The following is a 26,063-nucleotide window of genomic DNA, read 5'->3' as shown; positions in this document are numbered from 1 at the left end:
GGTCTATCCCTTGCCATAAGTGTAACAATCTGGATTCGCACACGTAAAAAATATAAGAGTTAGTAAGTCTTTGGAGGCTTCCACTTTTCTCAGGAAATCACAAGCACTGTCCAATAATTCATGGCACAACTGTGTGCTAGAGATGAGAGAGAGAGAGAGAGATCCCTTATGACTTTATAACAAAAGGGAGCCTACATGAAATTCCTTGGACTGATCAAACAATGCAAAAGTTTTTAGGTTACTCGGTATACTTTAGCCATCATGGAACCTAGATGAGTAGGGGCAGTATATCTCGGATTGCTAGATTCTGGGGTGCTGGAGGGTGGGGAATTGCAGGGCATAACTATTGAAACATGTCCTGCTTCTGAGTTTCAAAAGAACTGAGGTAAACAAACATTTTATGTAACGTATTAATTGTGCCATATCACGTATCAAGCGTAAGAATACAAGAATAGTTTACAGAAACTGAACAAGTTGTTTACAACAACTGAGCAAAAATAGTTTACTAAGACTGAATGATAACTGAATAGTTTGCAATAACTGAGCAACGAGCAGAAATAGGTCACTGCTGGGTTGAGAGTACTGGAATACTTGGTCCCCTGGTCTGATCCAGGAAGCAATTTTTATATTCAGACATATATTTGTTTCACCAACAAAGCTGCTAATTCCTTCTTTTCCCCATACAAATACTGGTGCACTCTATAATAATCCCTTTGTAGAGCAGCCTACCTAATATATAGCTATAGTACATACTGACTATGCTAGAAGTTAGTGACATGTTTTCATAATAAAAAGACAGAGGCTCAGTTCAGACAACACGTTAGTCAACACAGTATGAGAAGTCCACTCAATGGTTAAGTTTTTAGGGGGTACTCCCCACACATGTTTTAACTCCACTGTTGTGTGACTGTGGGGTACCATCGAGTTGAGTAAATCCATCACGATATTTGATTGATAGTTCCTCCACCCTCTCTCCTCCTCCAGTCCTGCCGATGATATCCTATCAATCATTGCTGAAGAAACAACAACCCAATCCCGGTGGCTCTCCTAGAGTGGTACACTCTCCTTTCTCCACTCTTGCCAGGGAATTCTGTAGCCAACTCAAAGAAAAAGTCAACTCAACACAATGGAAAACTCCACAGAGTCTGCTAGACAACACACAACAAAATGGTTGTGCAGGAACTCTCCTCTGCACAGCGTAGATATTCTGCGTGGAGTGTTTTCCAAAAAATTCCACCGTTGCATGGAGTTTTCCCAGTGGACAATATGTTTCTCAACAGTGGTGTAAAAACTCCACCATGGAGTTCTCAAACCATCGTTGACTAATGTGTTGTCCGAACTGAGCCAGGAACAGGATTTTTGAAAGAAATAAGTTCTGGGTAACTTACTGTCCTGGACCGGATTTCTTTGGCGTAGAGAGGTTTCAAAAATTCTGAATCTCCTTCCAGCTTTAATCCTTTTTCTGTGATCCTTAGGTTTCCCATTCCATCCTGAAATACAAAAAAGACTCCCCATTAGCTATGATTTCATAAACAGTAGGCTGTCAAAAATATGTTTCTTGAAAAGAACACCATGTAAAGTACTGTGAGGCACTGTACAATGCAATCATCCTTTTGGCTTATTCTTTGTGAGAAAATTGTGTTTCAAGCAATCTGAAATGCCCCCCAGTATGCTATTTATTCAGGTGAAAGATAGCCTTTAGCTTGTCATCAGGGGGAGAGGGAGGTGAGAAAGATAAAGATGATAAGGTGGCATCTAATGTTAACACAAAGCCATTCATTGTAACGTGTCCAGCTTTCAACATTATATTGATATTCCCCCTTCATTTATGACAAGTCTTCATTCAGAACACATAAGATGGATTGGCCTCAAAATAATATCTTCAACATGGACAGCAAGCAGTTATATGCATCTATAAGAACTTAAGTACAGTGAATTATCTCTTTCTCTCTGCACAATTAATTCAACACAATTAAATGTGAATAATTCCACTTTTCCAAAATTAACAAATTAACAAATAACAAATAAATATCTTCAAAGATATTCTGTATGTTCCCCCAGGCTCCCCTGGAATTCTGAAATAAAGAGGGGAAGATTATTATTTTTTTCAAATGATGAAAAGCAGTTTGCCAGAATCCAAATGAATATGTTTACAACTCTGCATACCCCATGCTTTTGTTTTTATCTAACAGAACAATGTAAATCCAAATAGGCAACCAAAACATTCCAACATGATCACATTTCACTTTTAATGTTAGAAAATCATGTCACCTGTTACAGCAGGAATCGTAGCTGAAGACACAATTATTGGTAAAAGGTACATATGTGGGGGGTGCTGATACAAAGACAAAGTTATTGTCAAAGACATCAAAGAAACTCACAATGCTAAGTGACACTTCCAATATGTAGAAATGTCACTCTTGGGTTAGGGATTCTGAACGTTAGGTAAAATATAAGGCTAACAACCTTGCAGTGACTTATAAATAAGTTCCAACTCCTGTTAGAATTCATAATTGTCAAAATCCATTGTATTAACCTTTCTAAAAAGATTTTTGGTTATTCTCCCTCCGTCTTGCAGCCCCCACACCACTTCCCATGCTGTTTTGAAGGATTCCCTCTTCATTTAAGGCTTTCTACAGTACCTGCCTGTACAAGGTGCATTCACACATGCATATTCCTCATCTAATTGCTGATGACTCATAGGACATGTCTAAACCATAGGGTGTAGAGGAAGGGAGTGGGGAGGATTGCGGACTTACTGCCTTCCGTGATCCTCCCCCAGCGACTTGATGGCTGTGTGACTTCCTGGAAGGACGTCGCAGCCGCAATTTTTCCCTGATGAGGGAGAAGGTGCGCAACTGCGCTCCTCTGCAAAAGAAGGTAAAGAAAACCCCCAAACCCACTCCCCACCCCCCACCCCTGTTGGGCATGGACTGCCCCCGTGCAGTTCCGTGCCCATTTTACAGTCCCTGCTACTGGCAGGGAGGATGAGATGACTTGGGAGTAGCAGCCACACAGCCCATGCTCCACAGGATGGTCCTGGGAACATGGAAAAATCAGGTTTTCTGCAGTTCCTATATCCCAGGGAAAGACCCCAGGGATCCCCTGTGCATCATTTGGACGCACAGGGATGATCCAAGGACAACCCTGGGATATAGAGCTGGTGTAGACATGCCCATAGACATGATACAGCCATCACAGGTTAAACATCACAGAGCTTTTTTGCATTGTTTCATATCACATCAAACATAATGTCATTTCAGACATTCATTAGTGAGACATCCAGTGATGAAATGCCAAGTGATATGTTGTGTGCAGTTCTGTCCTATATTTCTATATCAAACAAAACACCGTAATAAATAATTGAACTATGATGTAATGTTGATCATCTGCTAAAAGTAAATGAGCAAGAATGGTAATTCTAGGGAAAAGACCTAGTGTGGAAGCAATGGTTATTTTGGTTCTGATACTCAGCATTATGAAAACCAAGAACACTATGTCCTGAGGGCAAGGAAGACGATTTTCTATTTATGTGTGTCTTATTTAAATATCAGATATACCTATAGTCATATTCTAGTTTCTCCCTAACCTTTTATAATGTACTTTCTTTACTCAGGAAATGTAAATTGTTATTCCCACAACATTGTTTTCACTTGGAAAATCAAGATCCATGATAGGAAGTGTTTATGAATGGCCCAGGCATGAATCCAGAAGAACTGGGCTGCAGCGAGCAGGGGGTATCACCCAAAATAAATTGCCTTCACATTCTACGGTCAGAAGAGCTTTCTGTCAGTGGAGGGACAACAAATAAAATGGAATCTTAAACTTTTCATGGAATAGCATTTCAGTGGGGGGAAATGCATTTAAAACATCAAAACTGGACAACATCAAAGCACTGGACATAAAACATCAAAGCACTGGAACAAAGTGTTAATTTTGATGGGGGTGGGTGGGGAGGAAGAAATATGCATTTCCAAAAATGCCAAATCAATAACTCTATTTCGGCATTTGGTACCCATAGGTAACAAAGATGTGAAGGGGCAAGTGGGGAATGCATAGAGCTAGCTCCATCTCCCTTGATGGCAATATGCACACTGTCCACACATCTGTCAGGGTCTGAGGCGTGGGCAGCAAGGCCTCAGCACAGGAACGCCAGGGCCGGGACAGACAGCGGTGGAACCAGCAACAGAATCCAGGCAGGGCCAGAGGCAAAAGGCAATGTCCAGAGGCAGGCAAGCAAGGTTCAGAGTCCAGAGTCAAACAGAGTCCAGGCAGGGCCAGAAGCAAAAGGCAAGGTCAGGAGAAGCAGGTCAAGCACAGAAAGGTCCAGGATTGCCAGTAATCAGGAACAGGCTGCAGCAGGCACAGAAGACCATGTTGCTATGGCAAAGCTGGAGTGGAAATGCAGTTCTTATATAGCGCTTTCCTGGCTGCTCCCAGCTGGTCTGCATCAGCCCACCTGTGAGGGCTGGATGATATGAGCCTGGTCCTGCAACTATTCTGCAGCCAGCAAGGTACACTGCAGCCACCAGATGGTGCTGCAAGACAGAACGGGACAACATCCTGGGCTACACGTGACCAACATCAGTCTGAAGAAGGCTGCTTCTACACACGTAGACTTTCCTTCACGCTACAGAACTGATGAATGGGGCTAAAGACATCTTTGGATTTACTCCAGCACACATAAGCTTGGCCAGCAAGCCCTAACTATCATAATCTATTTCACCTTGAGAGTGCTGTGGTTCCTTGTCAGGAGATAGCATAGCTCCTTGTTTTTAAAATATTGATCTGGGGAATTTATTCATTAGCCGATATTTCATATTGATTTCTGAATCATCTCTCAGGTCAGAAATAGTTGAGAGACAGCGGTGCTCAGTCTGGCCAATGCAGCAGATTGGTATGGAGCTTGGCTCATTGGCTTATTTCAAAGGAGTCATGTTTCCATTTGATGTACAGGAGACTCCTGCTGTTTCTATATACTCATTTTCAAACCTCCTCTGGTCAGATCTTAAACAACTGGAGTAATGTGCACTCCCTATTGAGTTCAGATCTGAGCTATCACTCCTCATAATCTTTTCCATCTAGCATCGTCACAGGGTCCCAGATTCTAGGCCTAGTCAAATGATAAGTGCACGTAGTCCCTTACGCTCATGGTACTTAGTTGTGAAAGGTCTTTGTGACAAATGCTGTGCAAATGCTGGCTTCAGGCCTCTGGTAGATGACAGCAAATAGTCCATTTCTTTTAGAAATGGTAGTTATGTGTTTTCAACATGTAATGAAACATCATATAAACTATAAGAGCAAGCAAAAAATGTCATGCAATTCATCCTTTATAGTTTTTTTATGCAATAAAACAGTATTCGGAGGCATAACACACACAAGACACACAACCTAAAACTCACTTTTAACTTTGGGAAAGAAGTATTATCTTTTAAGACAGACATCTAAGGCTTATTCATTTATGCTGCAATTACAGTTAAAACATAATAATGTATCTGCCTGTGAAGGGCGGGGGAATAGTAAAAAGTATCAAATAATGCACATTTTTATTTATTTATTGCATTTCTAATCTGCCCAATAACTAGCGTTTTCTGGGTGGATTACAAACAATTAAAACCTAAAATGCCATAGAACAGTAAAAATATATAGAATAAAATACAAATAGTTAAAAGAATAAAATACAATATAATGCAAAACAATAAACAGTAGAGGAACAATAAAACAACCATAAAAATCTAGAACTATGTCTCTAAAAGGCCTGGGAGGAAAGAAAGGTCTTTGCCTGGAATCAAAAAGACAACAATATAAGTGCCAAGCAAACCTCTTTGAGGAGTTAATTCCATAAGTGGGGTGCCAGAACTGAGAAGGTCCTCTCTCTTGTAGCCATCTAGCTTCCTTCATCAGGGGTAGCTTGGAGGAGGGTCTCCAAAGATAATCTAAGAGTCCTAGCAAGTACATGTGGGAAGAGACGTTCCCTTTAGATACCCTGGTCTCAAGCCACTTAGGGATTTAAAGGTCAACATCAAGGTAGCCTCACATACAATGCATTGCAATAATCCAACTGGGAGGTTATCAGAGCAACGATAACTGTTGCCAGACTGGAGAACTTGTGGGGGGCTCACCCAGCAAGTTCGCCATGCGCTGCTCATCCAGTTCTGTTCTGGGGAGCCGGCCCCCGTGAATGCATGGTGAAGCACACTTTCTGGAGCCTCTGGAAAGTGTGCTTTGCTTTCCCCTGGCACCAATTGGGGCCTTAAAGGCCCTCTTAATACAAGGTTTCAAGAGGATCTTTAAAGCCATGATTGGCGGGGCGGGAACATGATTTCCCCAAGGTTGGCTATTAGAGTGTGTGTGTGGGGGGGATAACCAATTTCCCCAGCCTCAAGGAAATTGTGTTTCTCCCCCACCCCCGGCCAATGGGCGCCTTAAGAGTCCCCATGCAATTTCCCCAGCACTGTGGAAATTGTGTATTTTCTCCTTCTGCTCTGGCAGAGGGTGGAACTGTAGCATTGGGGCAAAAATCCACCAGGCATATCTGCCTTGGCCCATGAAGGCCAGACATGGGAGCATCAGGTGCCCTCGTGGGCCCAAGCAGATTTTTGCCCCAATGCTATGCCAGGCTATCTCTGTCCAGATATGTTCACTGCCGGTATATCACACTAAGATGATAAACGCCACTCTTGGCTACTGAGGCCACTTGGGCCTCAAGTGACAGTGATGAATCCAGGAGTACCTCTTAGCTGCATGTCTGATTTTTCAGGGGAAGTGCAACCTCCTCCAGGACAGATGAACCACCTGCTAGCAGTACCTCTATCTTGTTTGGGTTGAGCTTCAATTTGTGGCCCTCATTTATTTATTTATTTATTTATTTATAGTCTATTACGCTGTTCAAGCACCGATTCAGGATATTCACTGCCTCACTTGGCTTTGATGAAAAAGAGATGTAGAGCTGGGTGTCGTCAGCATATTGAGAGCACCTTGGTCCACATCCCTGGATAATCTCCCCCAGCGATTTCATGTAGATGTTAAATGGCACGAGCAATAAACTTGAGCCCTGTGGAATCCTGTGATGTAATTGACATAGAATATTATTATTATTATTTATTTATTTATTTATATAGCACCATCAATGTACATGTGTAATAATAAGAATAGTGTAATAATCCCCCAGCACCACCTTCTGGAAATGACCATCCAAATAAGAATGGAACGCTGTAAAATAGTGCCCTCAACTCCCAACCCAGACAGCCACTCCAGAAGGATACCGTAGTAATGGTATCAAAAGCCACTGCAAGAGAATCTTGTATCTTTCCTACAGAATGACCAGGGCAGTTTCTGTCTCAAAAATGGGCCTAAAGCCGGATTGCAATGGAAACAGAAAATCAACTTCATCCAAGAATGGCTGGAGTTGATCAGCAGCCACATGCTCAAGCACCTTGCCCAGGAAGGGGATGTTAGCAGTCGGCCTATAGTTGTTCTTCAGTTCTGGATCCAGGTTAGATTCTTGAGTACTGCCTGTTTACTGCCACTTTTAAGGAGGCTGGTACCATCTCTCTCTCTCAAGGGGGAATTCACAATCTCCTGGACCCAACTTATTACATGTAACGAGCCAAGATGGGCAAGGGCTGAGCATACAAGTGGTCAGTCAAACTCATCCAAGCATCTTGTCTACATTCTCATGCCTCAACAATTGAAACTCATCCAATACAGCTGGACCTGATGGTGCTCTGGATAACTCTGTTAATGGAACCACACTATTGGAGGAGTTCAAGTCATGCGAATATGAGTGATTGTATCTTAAAAATTTATCATAGCGAGCTGTTGAGGGTGTGATCATTTCTCTCTCAGGGTCAGACTGCAATAACTTCACAGGTATTGGAAATACCCTTTCTGTCCACATAATGTTAAAGTTAGTAAGAAAGAAGCTACAGGCACTACTGGCTGAGAGTTGTAGGGCATTTTCTGTCTAAACATGCACAGGATTGTGCCCTAATAGACTTAACTCTTGTAACAATGCTAAAACAGGTAGTTCCTGAAACTGCTGAAACAACAGAAAAAAACCTGAAGCAGCTTTCTTAATGGGCTAGTACACATTCCTACCTTAGGTACTAAATGCAGGACAATAGGTCACATCTTATTGCATCATTACCAAGCATTATAAGGGTGCTTCCAGATGGAGGACTCCTACCGCTATCAATCCATATTATTTATTATATCTCTTTCTTGCTTGTGGCTGTTTTTCTAAATGGACATGACGGGCTTTGCCAGGTCATGCTGTCTTTTACTGATTCAAGAATTTCCTGACAACTGAGCATTTTGACTGCTTTCTGAATGTTGATATAGATGTATTTTGGTAGGCCCAGTTTCTGAAGGTTCTCTGTATAGTTTTTTGATGTGATGCTGGTGACTGATGTGACTAGTGGGATAAATGTGATCTTTTCTTGTTGCCATAGTTCTTTAACTTCTATAGCCAGTGATGTATATTTTTCTCTCTTTTTCTCTTCCTTTTCTACAACATTTTTGTCATTAGGTATTGCTATGTCAGTAGGGTACATGTGTTTTTTATTTTAATGGCTATAACCATTGTGTCTGGTCAGTTGCAAGGTATTGTCCTGTCTGTATGAATTGTTCTGTCCCAGTATATTTTATGACCTGCATTTCCCAAGATTGTTTCAGGTGAGTATGTATAGTCCCATCAGCCCTTAGCCAGGATAGCAAATAGTAAACGGTCAGACAACCTCAAAGGCCACTAGTTACCTACACCTGATTTAAACCCCTGATTTTTATCTTGCTCTTTGGCAGAGTAACTTGTAATGCTTGTATATCTCAATGTGTATTGTGCTTTTTATACTGTATTTTGTATTTGTGTTTTTAGATCGTTGGTTGTTTTATTATGTTCTTCACGGTTTTAATTTTTGTGAACCGCCCAGAGAGCTTCGGCTATTGGGCGGTATAAAAATGTAATAAATAAATAAATAAATAAATATAGTATGGTGTAGGTTGTTTGATGAGTTTGAATTTGATGGCCAGTTGTTGGTGAACAATTTTTGCAGCTGTATTGTGTCTGTCCATATAGTCCATTCCTGCCAGAATTTTACATCCTCTTGTTAAATGGTCTATTGTTTCTTGGAACTGATGACATCATCATCATCATCATCATCATCATCATCATCATCATCATCACATTTATATCCTGCCTATTTTTTTCTCAGCATGGACAGAGGAATTGCACACTTTTTGGAGGCTCCAGAAAGCACGCTTTGCCTCCCCCCTCATGGCCTATTGGGGGAATTGCATACTTTCTGGAGGCCCCGGAAAATGCCCTTTGACTTCCTCTCCCGGTGCAAATCGTGGCCTTGAAGGCCTTCTTAATCCAAGGTTTTAAGAGGGCCTTTAAGGTCACAATTGGCATGTGGGGGGGGGGATGGAATTTCCCCAAGGCTAGTGAAATAGCATTTCTCCCCTGCTGATGGGGGTCTTAAAGGCCCTGTTAATAAGGCTTTAAGGCTCCCATCGGCGCGGCGTTAGAGAAAGAAAGTGGAGGGAGAAAATGTGCAATTTGCCGCCATTAATGCAGCAAGGGAAAAGAAAACTGAGTTCTGTCCAGGCCTGCTACCCATCTGTTACTCCCTATCTCCATTTTATCCCCACAAAATCCCTGTGATTGTGGAATTTATTCTGTTCCCTTCTTAATGAATTTTCTATGATTAAAAAAAGACAGCAGAAGCTACAAATGATGAAGCTACAAATGTCATCATCTGGACACCCTCTCTAAAGTTCCATGAATTAGGCATGGCGATTTTAAAATGAAAGCCCTGCCTGGAAGCACCTCCGATCCACTTCAGGCAGATCTTTCTCTTGATTCCTCCTGGACATGTTGCTTTCCCCAAAAAGTCTTCAGAAGAACCAAGCCATGTCATTTTAGGACAAAACACTCTCTGAGATTTAAGGTTCAATGACTGAGATCCAATAAAAAAAAATGTTCCAATTCTATTTCATACTAGATGGAACTGTGATCCAATTGTCTGCATGCGGCCTTCTGTGCATATATGAAGTTTCTTTAACCAACCTCTTCTCACCATAGTCCCTTGAGAAGCTGCCTCAAAGGCCACTGGGCTTCCTAAAGTTGCATTCGCTAGATGAAAGAGGCTGCCACTAGAAGAGTAAATCTATAGGCCTTTCCTCATGCCAGTGTGGAAGTGTGCAGGCTTTTTTTGGACCCTGTCCGAAGAACTTTAGAGCTGAACCTTGCAGGGAAGCCATAAAGCTTAACAGAGAGCAGCTTGCTTGCTTTGTTAGAGATTGTTATGTTGGGTCTGTCTAAACTTTCTGCAGTGGAAAATAGATGAAGGATATATATAGGCAAATGGATCATTTCTGGCATTCTAAAAATTAAAGCTAATCGGCTTATTACCTAGAACCCTTATATGCACAGTGGAGGCGAGTGAAATACAAATCAAACAGAATATATTTTGAATACAATCATTGATTTCCCACAACTATTATACTTAATTATTTTTCTTCCTTTTATTACCAAAAATGTCATGGTGGGATATTCAACTATAGATTTTCATGAGAGTGTAAAAATATGCAAAGAAAAAGCTCTCAAAGAGATATATATGAATTATTAAGGGAAAGATGATAAGGATGCCTTATTTTGGGAATGGACTAATGAGAAGTCACTGCCAATGTCATGGTTCTGATGTTTGAGATGTCAACCTTGTTATTACACAGAGGCTCCTATTTTGCAGCAGACTTGCAATTACAGTGTTTGATATAGTTGCAAGAATCTGCAGATAGATGGAAAAAGGATACAACCAAACCTTTTAGCACAATGTAAGTGAATATGAGCTCTGGCCTCAGAGGTGTGAGAATTAATGCTATCATATAATCTTGAAATGGAGGTGGTAAGCAACCCTTCAAGAGAGATGTATGCTGCGAATTGTATTGATTGTTGCGAGGGACAGCAGAATAAGCGATGGATAATAAAGAGCAAATTGCTACAATACGAGCTGAAAAAATGCTGGCTTGTGAATTCTGGTGGGGCTGCATTGAGCTTTAGCCCAAACGTAAAGGGAAAGTAATGAAAATGTGTTTAGGGCAGCACCAAACAGTTCAGATTACATTCCCACAGATGCATCATTTGTTATTCTAGAGTGAGCAGGAATTATTTTAGCTCTCTGAAAACCTGTTGTCACAAAAACATCTTTTAGAGCTCTTAGAAATGCTAACAAAGATTTCCCTATAATCTTCAGTTAAGTAATGTGACATATGGGCTGTTCCACAGCAGCCTTGCTATGTTTCCATTTAGTCAATCTGTAGGTCAGTACCACTCAAGGACTGAGAAGGCAGACACATGAAAGAAGACACAACCCTACTCTCAACATGATTGAGCTGAAGAGATACTGGTTATGTCTACACCATGCCTATAACCCGGGGTAGTCCTTGGATTGTCCCTGTGTGTTCACATGACGCACAAGGGATCCCCGGGGCAACCCGGGATGAGCAAGGACTTACCCTGGGATATCAGGAACTGTGGAAACCCCAACTTTTCTGTGGTTCCGGAACCATCCTGCAGAGCGCGAGCCGTGTGGCTGCTGCTCCCAAGTTGTACCGTCCTCCCCGCAATTAGTGGGACACTTGAAATGGGCGTGGAGAAGCACGGCAGCAGTCCATGCCCATGGGGGGTGGGGTCGTTTTTTCTTTTACCTTTTTCAGTGTAGTGCAAGTGCGCTCCTCTCGTTGTTTTTGTTGTTATTTAAAAATGGTGGCCACAACGTCTTTCCGGGACATCACATGGCTGTCAAGATACCTAGGGACGATTGTGGAAGCTGGTAAGTCCACGATCTTCCCCCTACACCCTTGTAGTGTAGACATATCCACAGTCAGTGTTAGCCCCAGGTTTTGGAGGGCCTTGGGGCAAGATGCTTTGGTGGTTGTGGTGGCAGGGGCTCCATCAGTAACTCCTCCTCCTCGCCATTGCTCTTGTGAGGGGTTCCAAAGGGAACTGAACATTTACTTCCTAATTTTTTTCAGCACAAGATTCTCAGCTCATGTCATCAGTGACTAGTTTATATGAAAAGGTTGCTACCAGTATTCACAAACATTATTTGCCCAGCATTTGTATCCACAAACCAGCAGTCTTCCTTCCCTCAATCTGAATCTTCTTCTCTTCCCAGTAACCTTGGAACCCCCCCCCCCCATGGGGACTATACCTGAGCTGGTTTCTGTGTGTGTGTGCGGGGGGGGGGGATGAGTGTTCCATTTGATCAGGGCTCAAAAAGTCAACACAAGAAGTTGTTCAAGTTTGCTGCCCCTCTTCAAATATCTCAACTCCTCTCCCCCACTTTCCTGCCAGTATCCCATGACCATCACCCCTCCTTCCATCGTAGTGGTCAGCTGCTGCCCTGTTTGGCAATTAGGGCAGAGTACTCAGCCAAACAAACATGTCGATGGTGCAGAATGAAGCTTATGTCTCAGAAATACAAATCTTTCATTTATTAAATCAAATTACTTTTAACTGTGCATAATTTATGAAATGTGCATGATTTCTCCTACTCTCAATTATCTTTCTGTTAAGCAAGGGATTCTTATTTTTACTTGCAGTAAAAAACAAAACCTATACAGAAGGGCCTGTTACACATTTAAAAAGAATCTAGCTCAGGTTGCAGCACTGAGAAAGGCCCTTGTCTGAGACCGTGAGGTGCTACTGTGACCCTGGGGTGTTACTTGGGGTGCTATAATACAGACGGTGCTAGACAGACTAATAGTGTGATGTAGCATAAGGCAAACACATATTTTCTGATGGGAATGACGATAATGATGATTTTATTCTGCAAAGCAGACATTGCTGTTTTGTACTGGGCATGAGCAGATAAAAAACACTTCAAGAAGTCTTCCTTTAGTGCATAGAAGGAGACCCATTTCCAGGTGTCCCCACTGAATGAGGTGAGACAGGTGTCTGCTAAGGAAAGATCCTTTTCAGGACCCTGGTTATAGAATGCCCTCCCCAGAACAGCTTGCCTGGTGCCTACTTGGTGGTCTTTTGTGCACCAAGTGCAGACCTTTTTATTTTCCCACACTTTTTAGTTCTTCAGTCCTACAAATGATGTTGGTGTGTTTTTAGATCTCTGCACTTCTGCTGGCTTTTACTCTGGTTTTATTCTTTTAAACATACAGGTTTTCTATTATGCCTTACGACGTTATTGTATTTTGCGGCTTCGAGTTTTGTTCTGTGAACCGTCCAGAAAGCTTCACCTACCAGAGGAGGTATACAAATGTAATCAATCAATCAATCAATCAATCTATAGTAGCGTTACAAGGAGCAAGGCTCTCTGTCATACAGACGTGAAAGAGTAAATTCATCCTCTGAAATACAGATCCAGCTTTTCTCCTCCAAGCTCCTTAAAAAGGTGCAGCAGCACAAATGGTGCTGATCATTCTTCACAGCAGTGGAGGGCTCCCTTGCTTGACCATGTGCACGAGATGATAAGAACAAGCTCTCCTACTTGCCCTGGATGGCATCAGTCACTGCTTTATAATCCTCTGTTAATTCCAAAATTACATGGTTTTAAAAGCTTTTTTAAATTGAGGTCACTATGCTGTATGTCTAAAGAACTTAAATCTGTAAAAAAAATAATGAATGAAATCATGCAGTCTTTGAAGGGTCCAAGACCATGACTCTTGCCATCAAAAGTGATGTCCATGACAAATCCAAAACCTTAACCAATGACCCTCAACAGCACAGCCAGCCTTACTGCCTCTAGCAGAGAAAAGTAATAAAGTATAAATGGATGTTGAATGGCTAGTGGATGAATAGTTAGAAAAGCCTGAAATGATAGCTCAATTTCAGGCATAACAGACCCTGAAGTACTCTGTAACTCTATTGAGTCTGCAGGTCCTAAATCACATTTATAACTGTGACAGAAAAGCACTTCTTGGATTTAATTTTTATACACTAGCCACCTATAAATCTAAAATGACCTCAGGTTGCCACCCAGGAAGCCTGAGATGTTACATAAGATGCTCATGACCTAGGAGAGGTGGGTTTCAATGAATTACCAACCTTCCTTTTGTCAGGGATATCACTGGCTTGAGGACTTAGCTTATTTGTCCAATGCAAGAGAAGTTTTGCTAAATAATGATTTTCCACTAATCTTAACAGTACAATTGTTGCTTTGAAGTGCTAACCAACTTTTGATCTTTTATAGGCAACATGACATACTAAAGGAATTTTAGCTTCAGAGGAAACTTTAACACCAGCCAGCTGTGGGAATCCTGTTAACATTGGCTTAAACTAACATGGCAACATGGAACCTAGATCTCCTGGGATCAGATGGGGTGGTGTTTCAACCCTAAACTCCACACCATTCCTACTCTACAGCACTTTTACAGTAAACAACAACACTGTTTTGTCTTGTCTATAGAAACACACCAGACCTATCCCAAATAAATAATTGTGGCCAATGGGAGGGAATTAACTATGCCAGTTGCAGGACTGGTTTAGGTCAGGGTCTTTGGGGAGGGGCAGCCCTGGATATAGAGGGGCTTAGGAACCCATGGAAATATAGTTTCCTCTGATTTATTTATTTATTTATTTATTTATTACATTTTTATACCGCCTAATAGCCAAAGCTCTCTAGGCGGTTCACAAAAATTAAAACCATAATAAAACAACCAACAGGTTAAAAACACAAATACAAAATACAGTATAAAAAGCACTACAGATGCCGCATTTTGGGGACAAGTATTGGAGCACTACAGACACAACAGTAGTGGAACTTACTATGACATGGAGATCTCTGCCTGCAGACTTCCCTTCCTACCCACAGAGAGGGAGCATCCAATGGCCTCTTAGAGGCCCTCCCTGGGAGTTTAGGAGTGCTCCTTAGCAACATTTAAAAGTCTAGGCTCTATTTGCATTTACTAGGCATGAAAACCCAGAATAATATATTTAGATAGGGTGACCATATGAAAAGGAGGACAGGGCTCCTGTATCTTTAACAGTTGCATAGAAAAGGGAATTTCAGCAGGTGTCATTTGTATATATGGAGAACCTGGTGAAATTCCCTCTTCATCACCACAGTTAAAGCTGCAGGAGCTATATGAGAGTGACCAGATTGAAAAGAGGGCAGGACACCTGCAGCTTTAACTGTGGTGATGAAGAGGAAATTTCACCAAGTTCCCGGTATATACAAATGACACTTGCTGAAATTTCCTTTTCAATACAACTGTTAAAGATACGGGAGCCTTGCCCTCCTTTTCATATGGTCACCCTAATTTAGTTAACCATTTTGGGATTAAGTCCAGTTGAACTCAATGGGGTTTACCTCTGAGTAGATATGCATAGGACTACACTTATAGAGTTGTTATGTGTTTTATTTTCCTTTTTAAAATTATCTGTTGGTAATGTTTCAATTTTGTTTTGAAGATTTATATCCTGTCTTTCTTCTTTGAAAGGAATCCAAAGCAGCTGACAACAATCAAGAATGAAAAGAATCAACATATGTAATTAACTATTAAACTAAAGTAAACAAGGAGAACCAGGAATGTCTGAGCTCTCCAAAATTCTCGAACTTCACTTCGAAGCTCACTCCCATTTTCATTTGCAGCATGTTTTCCAGTTATCCAAATTTGGAAATGTGCACATTTTGAAAGGGAAATGTGTGCATTTTTCAAAAGTGTTTAACCCCCAATGACTAAAGCATGAAAATGTGCATTTAAAAGATAGAATGCATTTCAAAATGCTCATTTAAACAACAACACTTTTTTAAAAAACAAAACAAAAAACAAAACAAAACATGATCATAAGTTTGGGAATGTGCAAATATTTTTTGAAATAATGTGTTCCCATTCACATTCAGAGTTGTGAACAGGGTAAGTTTGAATTATTTGCAAACTGGAACAAAATTCTCATACATCCCTAGTAAAACAACTGCAGTACCATAGCAATGAATAGCACAGCAGTAACCAGTGACCTTCCATCAGGTCATGCCAGTAAATAAAAAAAATTTTCTTTTTTCTCTGCTTTATTAAAAACACCTTTCTTGGTTAAAATATTATAGATTGCAATGCTTCAAATTGACATTTCCCAAGAATGCTGTACATTAATGATCTATGGTGATATAATGATGGTCTGAAAAGGACTCGATGTGTAGAGAAACTAGGGAATCAAAGGCCCTGCCTGAGAATGAATGTGCTTAAGAGACAGATCTGCTTGCTTCATGATTCTCAAGTCAAGTTTAGCTGGCTGTTATAATAAAATAATTTCCTGTGCGGCACCTTAAGAGCTTGTACCAGCGAGGCAGCAAAGTAATGGAATCAAATGTGGATTCGGTTCCTAGAAAGATTGCAGAGGTTTCCACAGCTGCTGTCCCCTTTCTTGTCAATTCATCACCTCTTGACTGGTTTATAGAAAAGATATGAGCTAGATACCAAGAGAAAGTGTCAGACGTCTGACTATAAGTGAAGATTCCAGAACAGCTTGCTCATTAGTACCTTGCAGCTGCAACCTTTATACCGCATGTCTGAAAAGCATCTTCCCCAGCGGATTCAAGTAAGCCTGAGTATTTTTCAGAAGTAACGTAAGACTCGTGGAAATCATGTTTCAACTCCTCCAGGGATCTTAATTAGCTGGTCTATGCATGGAACCTTCTTTTTGAATTTGTTCCATTTGTTTATTTTCAGATTACATGTGTGTGTGTGTGTGTGTGTGTGCGCGCGTTTATATGGCCTTTTATTTCCTTCCATTCAGTTACGTTGTGTCTTCTTCTCCTATCTATGCTCATAGCACTGATTTTAAAATACCTGAAACAAGTAAAACGTGATGTGATTGTGATATTCAGGAATTCAAGTGCACATCAGTCGAACACTCAGCAAAAAGAATCTTGAAGCAATCATATGTAGAATCCCATTCCCATCCAGACTGTTCCCCTCTTGCATCATTTATCAATATGCATGAGTGTGTCAGTAACAGAAAGGAGGGGGAGAGTACAAATAAAGTGAAACACCTGAGAGCTGTCAAAAACAATTCTGGACTTAATTTTAGAAATTGTCCTTGTTTCACCAGAATCAAGAAGGGAACACAGGATAGAATGAACTTGGAGTCGCAGAACAATAAAGTAATGCAACAGCGGGAAATTTTCTCATCCATATTTTCAGTGTAATGGAGAGGGAACAAATCTGTGACCATTGACACTTCATAAGCACAGCACAATGATTGAAAGCTATGCACTTCACACGAAACAATCTCTGAAGAGAAACTATGAGCTTCTCTACACACAGAAAAAAACCCCATGTCTTATTGGCGCTTTCATCCTCGCAGTAATCCCACCATCATGATGGGCTCCTTCACATTCAACCACATGATTTGTTCCTTATTTGAAAGGGCCCCATTTTGTTTTAATGAGATAGTGCCATCTAGTGGCAGAAATATCCCACGATATCTGCATAATACCACATAATCTGTGTGTTTTTCCAGTGCGTGATTTTCAGGGAATAGCATGGGAGATGTCCTGGCTGTTGATGACATTGTGTAATGGACCCACAAACTTCTGTGAGTGGCCAATCATGAGCTTGCTATAAATCGCTCATTTAGGGAAGCCCTAAGGTGCAACATTGGTGGACTGTAGGCTGTATTTAGTTCATATCATGGGTTAGTGTGGTCCATACTATGGAAACCATACATCCATTATAAAGTACAGCAGTATCTCACAATGGAATTTTGTGCACCTACACTTTTAAATGCTTCTCCTTTGCATGATCAAGACTTATGAATCAGGTGTTGATTTTCTAAATAATAAAAAACAGACATGCCTATCCCTATATCAAAAGGTGGGTTTTAAAACACCCAACTTAGTTATTGTGTTTCTATGTAGTTTTATTGCAAATATTAAATCTTCACTCACTATGATGAGGATTGCCCCAAACTATGGTTTTGTATTAAAGTTTAATTTAACCAGTCTGCCCCTTGGAAAATTTGAATAGCAATAGGAACTTCACAGTGCTGACTTGCCTTAAATCATTCAGCTCTTTCCTAAGGTGTGATGAAAACTTTTGCAGTAGTATTATCATCTGATCCACCTCTCATTTTATACAATGCTGCATGATGGGAAAGAATAAAAAATTATACACTGATTCTGACTGCTGTATGTCAAAAGAAGAGACTGATGATAAAACTCTGATTTATGAAACTGTCATTTTATAGTTATAGAATGAGAGAGGATTTTTATTAGCTTGAAAAGGAGATCAGTTTAACAACCAATTATGGAATGATTGTGTTAGTGTAGAGGAAAAGTTTTAATACCAGTATGAGTATTATTTTGCACTGAAAAGAGATCAATTTTCCCCCCATGTCATGATACAGACTCATCACAAGAGTTCCGAGGACTGACTTGGTGATATATGTCAGCAATGAACATATGGAAAAGGTGTTAACCATTTTTTTGCTATGTTCTTGGATCCAACTTAGATTATAATCCCACCCTTAAGGCTGTTCTTAATGATTTTGTGTGGAAACCATATCTTCTTCCTTCCTTCCTTCCTTCCTTCCTTCCTTCCTTCCTTCCTTCCTTCCTTCCTTCCTTCCCCTTCTTATGTTACATCAGGGGTGGGCAACTTGTGGTGCTCCAGATGTTTTGGTCTATAACTCCCCTAATCCCTCACATAGACTAAGATGGTTAGAGATCATGAGAACTAGGGCAAATCATCTGGAGAGCCACAAATTGCTCATCCCTGCTGTACTTTTTGGTTTATTAGCTTATTCAAAGTTAAGTTGCTATTTATGGTGGTGGGGGTATGACACAACTAGTTTCTATGTATCCCTCAACTAGTTCACACATTATGGATTAAGAACATATATAGCATCTACTTTTATTATAATTGGTACACTGGGATCTGTGGCCACACAAAGCTCTCTGCTATTTGTATGAATGAACGAATGTGTATGAATGAACACTTTTACCTTACATAAACTCGGGACTTGTACTTTTGCCTGCTAGGTTAATCCTGGCCTATAAAGCCTGGGTCTAGATCTTGTTAGAAAGTCCCTGACATTTAATAAATGACCTTGGTAACTAAGAGGACACACACACACACACGCACACGCACACACACACACGCACACACAAACACATACACAGGTCTCCTTGGTGGATATAGTGATCAGTTCAGAATGAGGATCATGTTTTCCACATTACATTTTCTCACTTTGAGTGGGCATTATGAGTGTGGCCACTGCCCAAATACGTGTTGAGGGGGTGTGGCCAGTCCACAATGCCCACCTGCTGTTCTGCAAACACTTTTTCTCTTTTCAGGCCCTTCTGAAAAGTTGATGAAAGGGGCCTGGTTTCCACACTGAAAGCATTCACCATAAACACCACTCCATTTTGTCTCAGGCCTAAATATTTCATGCAGAAGCATCCAACTACCATTTTAGCAAAAATATATTTCACTTAGAATAACTTATTTCAAGGGACCCTTTTCACAAGTGGGTCAGCCTCTGTGAGAAGACAGCTCCGAATAACGTTTGTAGGTGCAGCAATCAATCATTACCAAGTATAGTTCGGCTGTGTCTTCTATCTTTTTGACTCTCTAAAAAATGAACCAGGTACTGCAGAACTGCTTCTGCTTGCTTTCACATATTTGCTTGCAATGTTTTGCTATTGGGCTGACTAAATACCTTTATTTGGGGACTGGGGGCCCCACCAGCCATCATAAGAAAGGCTAATTTAGAGGGTGGAATTGTTAGCTGAGAGTATTCTGTCTATCCAGTACTAAGGAGTAAGACTCTCCAAACATTTTCTGCCTTAGGTGGGTATGCCATATTAATAAAAAGGTAAGAAAAGGTCAATGGAATCAGGGTAGTTTTTTTTCAATTAATGCTGTCCCCAAAACAAATATTATGGGCAGTATCCTATACTACCCCCGTGTTAGAGGAATGGACCATTATGGCAACAGGAACTGGTGCTTTCTAAAACAACCAAAAATGAATGGCAATGCTCCTTTCCAGAACAGGTCAAGTCAGCAGAACTCATTGATGGGAGATCTGCTGACCTGCCATATTCTGAAAATGAGTCTTTCTGCTAATGCCTATGTTTATTTCAGGAACCGCTACTTCCTGTTGGACTAGCAGTCTGTTTCACTAGCACAGGGGTACAGAACCTCCAGCCTGCAGGCTTAAGACTGCCATGCACCCCAGTGCAGTCCACAGAACCTCTGGGAGTTCCTCCTGGTGGCAGGGCTTAGGGTATGAGGAGGGAATCCCCTACTGCTATTGGAGACAGCAGCAGAGATGCAGGATGGCAGGGCTCACCTGTGCTGGGGAGAGACTCTGCTCACCTTGTCACAGGCCACCCCACAGCCTCCTATCACTGTTGTTATCTCCGAAGCCCCTGGGCGGTTCACAAAAACTAAAACCATTCAAAGTATAAAACACAGTATAAAAACATGATATAAAATACACATTAAAAACTGATTAAAACATGCCAAACATGATTAAAGATCACCCTGCCACCTTCCCAGAAGGAGGGAAGAAGGTGGGGCAGGGGAAGACAGCTGGGTCCCCTTTATTTCTCTGTCAGAAAAGTAAGGGAGACTCAGCCACTTCTTCTTCAGCTGGCCTGCCTCCTTCTTCCATTGAGGGAAGAAGGCAGGGGAGAGGAAGACTTTGCAGAGCCGACCTGGTCCCCATTACTCTTCCATTATGAGTGCTGGGGCCTAGGCTGGCTTGGCTTTGCATGGAACTTCCCTAACTGGGAAACCTCATACAGCCCATGGAGGGCTAGTGGGTTGGGGTCGTTTGGCCCTCCCCCCAAAACTGGCACTGCACCGCTTTGCTAGTAGAGCAGAATGAGCAGAGTCACAATGAAAGTTTAAGAAGTTATTTCCCTATGAATAAAAATTGTATAACTAAGCTGAACTAGTCAGACCAGATTTGCAGAATGCTGAACTGGTCAGACCAGGGTTGGAGATTCCTCTTTTCCAAAATCCATTAGCTCATGATCATTCCTAGTCAGTTTCTGCATTTTAGGCATGCAGAGCCCTAGAGCTTCCTCCTCCAGTCATTCTGGTGAAACCCAAAGAGACTTGGATAAATTCCATTTTGATTTGTAGTCTATTCTCATCATTTTATTCCTGGGGCTGAGTCTGTTCTCATGTAAAATCAATTGGCATTTCCCCCCCTTGGTGTAACAGTCAGCTTACGGCTGGATTCAACTTATATTTGAGTCAATGATAGTCTTTCCAGTCACTTTAGTAGGAGTTATACCAAGCCGTTCAATGAATATGGAATAATTCCTTAAGCAAAGAAAGCAGAAGTATAAAATGTGATTTCCAGTTAATTTTTCAATTAACTTGCCACTGGCAAATTCATTTTTAAAGGCAACCTGAACCAGCACCTGAATAAATAAATCACTTTCTCTTATGTCTGCAGAACTTTCTTCCTCCTTTTAAAAAATGTGTACTATATTATAGTCCTCTTATGGGTAGAAAGATTTTTTAGTCAGAACACAGTGCTATGATATAGTGATATACTGTGTAACAATTTGGTAACCTATTAAACATGTTCTAAGTCCAATTACGAACCAGAAAATGATTAATTAAATTGATTTCCAGTCAACTTCATCCCACATTTATATTTTGAAAACTGCTCTAAACAGTTAACAAGAAATATTCCAAATGGCTGACAAGAAGTTAATAACAAAACAGCCTCTCTGCAAAATTCCTCTCTAGGACAACAGCAGCAAATCATAATTACTTACCTTAAACGTTATATCCTGCCTTTACACTCCATCAGAATTCCCAAGGTAAGTACAAATTTACTATTCATGCATCTCTTAAAGAATGCTTTGCTCATATCATCATTATAAAATGGTTTATATTTTTATAATTGTGGAAAAAGAGGGAAAAAGCACCACAAAAAGGCTATGAGAAAAAGAGGCGACTAGCTCTGGTGTTATGAAATGTCATAAGAGGTTTCTTTATTTTTCTTATCCAAAATATAAAAATATTCCAAAAAACCTTTCAACCAAACTTGTACAACACTCAAGTACAATGCATAGTCGAGGTTGCTAAAATTCTCCAAGCTTCACTTCAAACTCAGTGTAATAGAAATGTGGAAGATCATTGCATTTTGAGGAGTCAGTGGTGTACAGCAATGGCTCCTTTCATTCTTAATTAGCCAACTGAACTCTTATCTTACTTTGGGACAATGTCTTATTCTGTCTGTAATCTAACTACAATACACATCTGTTATCACTCATTGGTTTGGTCATTGCTTTATTTGATATTGGCAACACACTTGGTTCAGCTTGAGCCTGTTGTTGTTTACAACCTGTTTTTTCAGTAGGAAAAGTGCACATTTTTCAGAAGTGTGCACTTTTCTCCACTGACTAAAGCATGAATATACAAAAATTTTAGTGCACATTTTTAAATGCACTTCCTCCCTTGACTAAAGCATGAAAATACAAATTTTAAAAGTGTGCATTTTTCAAAGCGTGCATTTTTTTAACTGATCACTTTTACAATGCACATTTTAAATGGTGTCTTTTAGAAGTGTGCATTTATTAATGTATGCGTTTTAAAAGTACACATTTTGTGAATGCAAGTACAAATTCAGGAATTGTGAATGTTTTAGAAGAACATGGTTCCTATTGCATTCAGAGTTGCAAGTGGGGCATTTTCAGGTGATTTGTGAACTGAAACTAAATTCTCGTATATACTTATTCCCAACTACAGATATCAAGACTTCATTAAAAAAATAAATCACATTATGTACATTCAATTCACCATCTGTTTAGCTTTGCCTTCTACCTGGCCAACACATACTATGCAGGAATTCAACCCCTTAACTGTTAGATTTGTACAGTTATGTTATTGAGAAGTTCTTTCATACTAAAATTTATTCAACATGTTCCAAATCGCACAAATGAAAGTAGAAATGGATTTAAAATATTACTTCTTATACTTATGAATTATAAGTGCCTGTGCCAATCACAGAGTAAAGTAAGGAATAAAAGAGCATTTCTCTCTCTCTCTTCAGAGGAAGAATGTGTTGGACAAGATGGGTCAGTCATGCAACTTTGGAAATCAAACAAATATATGGCACCAATTTCAGACTGAGCTATTATTTATATAATCAAAGAATATTTACTTTGATGAAAGTCCAGTACATGTTAAAGCTGTTTTTCTCATAGCATCAATGTATGCACAAAGCTACTGAATTCATTGCCACAAAAACTAATTCTTTTGGGAACTGAACAAGTTAGAGAAAAACAGTATCTAAACAGTAGCCACCAAGAATTGCCCCTATCTCCTAATTAGTTTGCATGGGTCTAGCACTTGATGGATTGTGCTCCAGACACATGGCTAGCCCAAGTCATTTTGCTACCTGAGGCAAAGGACAAGATGGCGCACCCTCAGTTCCATGTATAGAAGCTGACTTGAGTCGTAGTTGAAACATACTTCCTGGTGGCAATGGGGAAGGGTCTTCCACTTTACCTGAGGACAGAGGTCTGGCAGGCCATTGGCCAACAGCTCTGACCTCTAGGAGTTGGGAAAAGCCAGGGAGCTCAAGAGGAATACCTGGGGGGGGGGCTGCCACTGCACTCCCCCCACCAACGTGCCACATGAGGTGGTTGCTTCACTCTGCCTAATAGTAGGGCTGGTCCTGTCCAGAGAAGAACATGATATTCAAATAGGTTAATGCTAAACTGGAACTACACATAGATGACATCTAAGGAATCTCCTCTGGGGTAGATAGAATTCCATGTATTTCTTCTCTGAGTGACCTGTCTAAAACATAAACGTTTTGTACTTTGTCCTGCTTCTGGCTCTGATGAAAAAACTGATCCAGTTTGATTAATAGTATCACCAACAAGAAAAGAATGTAGCCCATTTTAAGATACATTATGAAAAAATTCACTCTGTCCTTGTCCATCTCCCTCTTTCTCTCAATTCCTCTGTAGCTTAAAGTAGATCCAACTGTCTTTGAAATCAATGTATGTCCTTTTAGGCTGGAATTTGGGCCTTACTGTATTTTTAATTCCCTCCCCCTCCTACTGCCAGATTATCCACAGCACTGATAAATGGTAGGTTCACCACCAACAGGAATGGTATATAGATTATATCCTTTCCCAACTTCACATCAAAAATAGTCTTGCTGATGTATTGCAATCCCAACATAGTCCATCCTTACTATTCTGGCCATTAGATCGCTTTCAGTTAAAGATAGATCAGATGTGACATATGAACCATGGTGACTTTATAACATGTCACTGGAGACATTTTCTCCTCTTCCCACCAAACTGCTAAGGTTTATTTACCTCAGGAAGACCTGAGGTTGTTCAAGTAAAAGTAAATCTCAGGGAATTGTAAATGAAAGGCCTAAAGCAAATTTCTTTACACTGAACTCAGTCTCCCCATATAAAACAAATACAACCAAAACACAAACAAAAGAAACTTTTGGCAAAAATACAGTTTTAGATATGGGATCACTATGTAATAATTCATAACTTTATTTTTACTTTCCCCTAAGCATAAACCTAACAAATGGGAATACATTCTGTGTACCTATATGTCAGACTGGTATGGTGACTAGAGTGATGAGCATAGCTATTTGAAACATAGGTGCAAAAACTTGCTAAGCCATGAAGCTCATTGGGTGGCCCAGGTCATGTCACTAACCTATATTTCGCAGACGGGTTGTGAGGTTAAAAATGCTGCCTTGAGCTTTTTTGAGGGTAGGCTGAACAAACAACAACTATTTGTGAGAATTTGAGCAAATTATTCCATCTATGAAAACAGCCATTTATGGACACAGTGCTGCCTTCACTATTCATTCTGTGTAACTGGAGAAAAGGCTCATCCTAAATCAGTAGCCTACACTATTTTCTTGGAGGGAGGGAGGGAGGGAGGGAGAGCCTAAAACAATGAAAAGAGAGCTTCAGACTTAGAGAGCTTCTAGTTTATTGTACGGCCCTATATCCTGATGCACAACTCTAGGTTATTTCAGTATATGATTCATTGATATCTATAGCAATGGAAACATATTGGGTTGCATCCAGACTTGAATGCAATAGGGCTCATAAGTAATTTAAGTCTCAGTGATTTCAATAGGACTAAGTCTGAAGCCAATCTATGGAATTAGTTATGCATGGGCCAGATATAAGCCCTCAACCTTTTCTTTAGCTGTGCTTTTGACTGGGACCCCATGGCTCTTCTGTGGAGTTCTTCAGTCTCTTTAATATCAACACCATTTGTGACTCCCACCTCCTAGCAAAAAAGCCACAAAAGCTAAAGATACCTACAATATGAAAATAAACTGCATTTGCTTTGGAATTTGCATTAGCAGGGCTGGGTTGTTGTTGTTGTAGTAGTAGTTGTTGTTTTAAATTCACTAAACAAGACCTACGTTAGAAAGTGCAGGAACATTTCTCTTTGCTGCTAGATAGATCAAAGTCCCAAACAAGACATATTCAAAACCACAATAAAAAGGTAGATAATTAGTTCCTACGTTAAACTAGTGGTATTGGCACTGTCCCCGCCCCAGTCTACTGTTTCTGAACTGAGTGAGAAATGGCTGTTTTACTGCATATAATACATGGGACAAACCTTAATTTTATTAGTAGTATAAACACAAAAGCAGGGTTTCCCCATAACCACAACAGGCATAAGGAATTGATTCAGACAGGTTGAAAAAAATGATAAAGGAAATTAAGGAGAAAAGGTAGCTATTTCTTAACTTGTTTCTGACCCGCAGAGTATGCTGAAAACATTTGCCCTGCAGTTAAATAGAAAATAGAAAAAAGGAAGTCAAACAAATGAGGTGCTCCAGTTATATCCCACTGACCATTTCTCACGTTTCCAAAGCGTGACAAGGTGCTGAGTATTTTGGATTCCAGTAGAAAGGCAAATGAATGGAACATGATGTTTATGGATGTCTAGTAACTCCCTTTCAAGTTATTGATTTGGAAGAGTTCATTTGGGAAGCAACTTACTTTAAAATCAGATTCCCCTGTCTCAAGAAGGAACTCAAAGAATTCTTCTTTAAGGAACCACTATGGAAT

At 40.4% G+C, this 26,063-nt stretch overlaps 1 protein-coding gene across 2 annotated transcripts in view; it reads right to left on the bottom strand.

Annotated features, from left to right (window-relative positions):
- The window catches only part of SGCD (sarcoglycan delta), a 223,121-nt gene that overhangs the window by 125,254 nt on the left and 71,804 nt on the right, over nucleotides 1–26,063 (bottom strand). For both annotated transcript variants that reach the window (XM_063120922.1, XM_063120921.1), the window contains exon 3: nucleotides 1,389–1,490. In XM_063120922.1, the coding sequence (XP_062976992.1) occupies nucleotides 1,389–1,490 (102 nt within the window). The remainder of the gene's footprint in view (nucleotides 1–1,388; nucleotides 1,491–26,063) is intronic.

Source organism: Elgaria multicarinata, chromosome 3, assembly GCF_023053635.1.
Source record: "Elgaria multicarinata webbii isolate HBS135686 ecotype San Diego chromosome 3, rElgMul1.1.pri, whole genome shotgun sequence".
NCBI lineage: Eukaryota > Metazoa > Chordata > Lepidosauria > Squamata > Anguidae > Elgaria > Elgaria multicarinata.
Note: the sequence above shows the minus strand (reverse complement) of the source record. Positions and strands in the feature narration are given on the sequence as shown.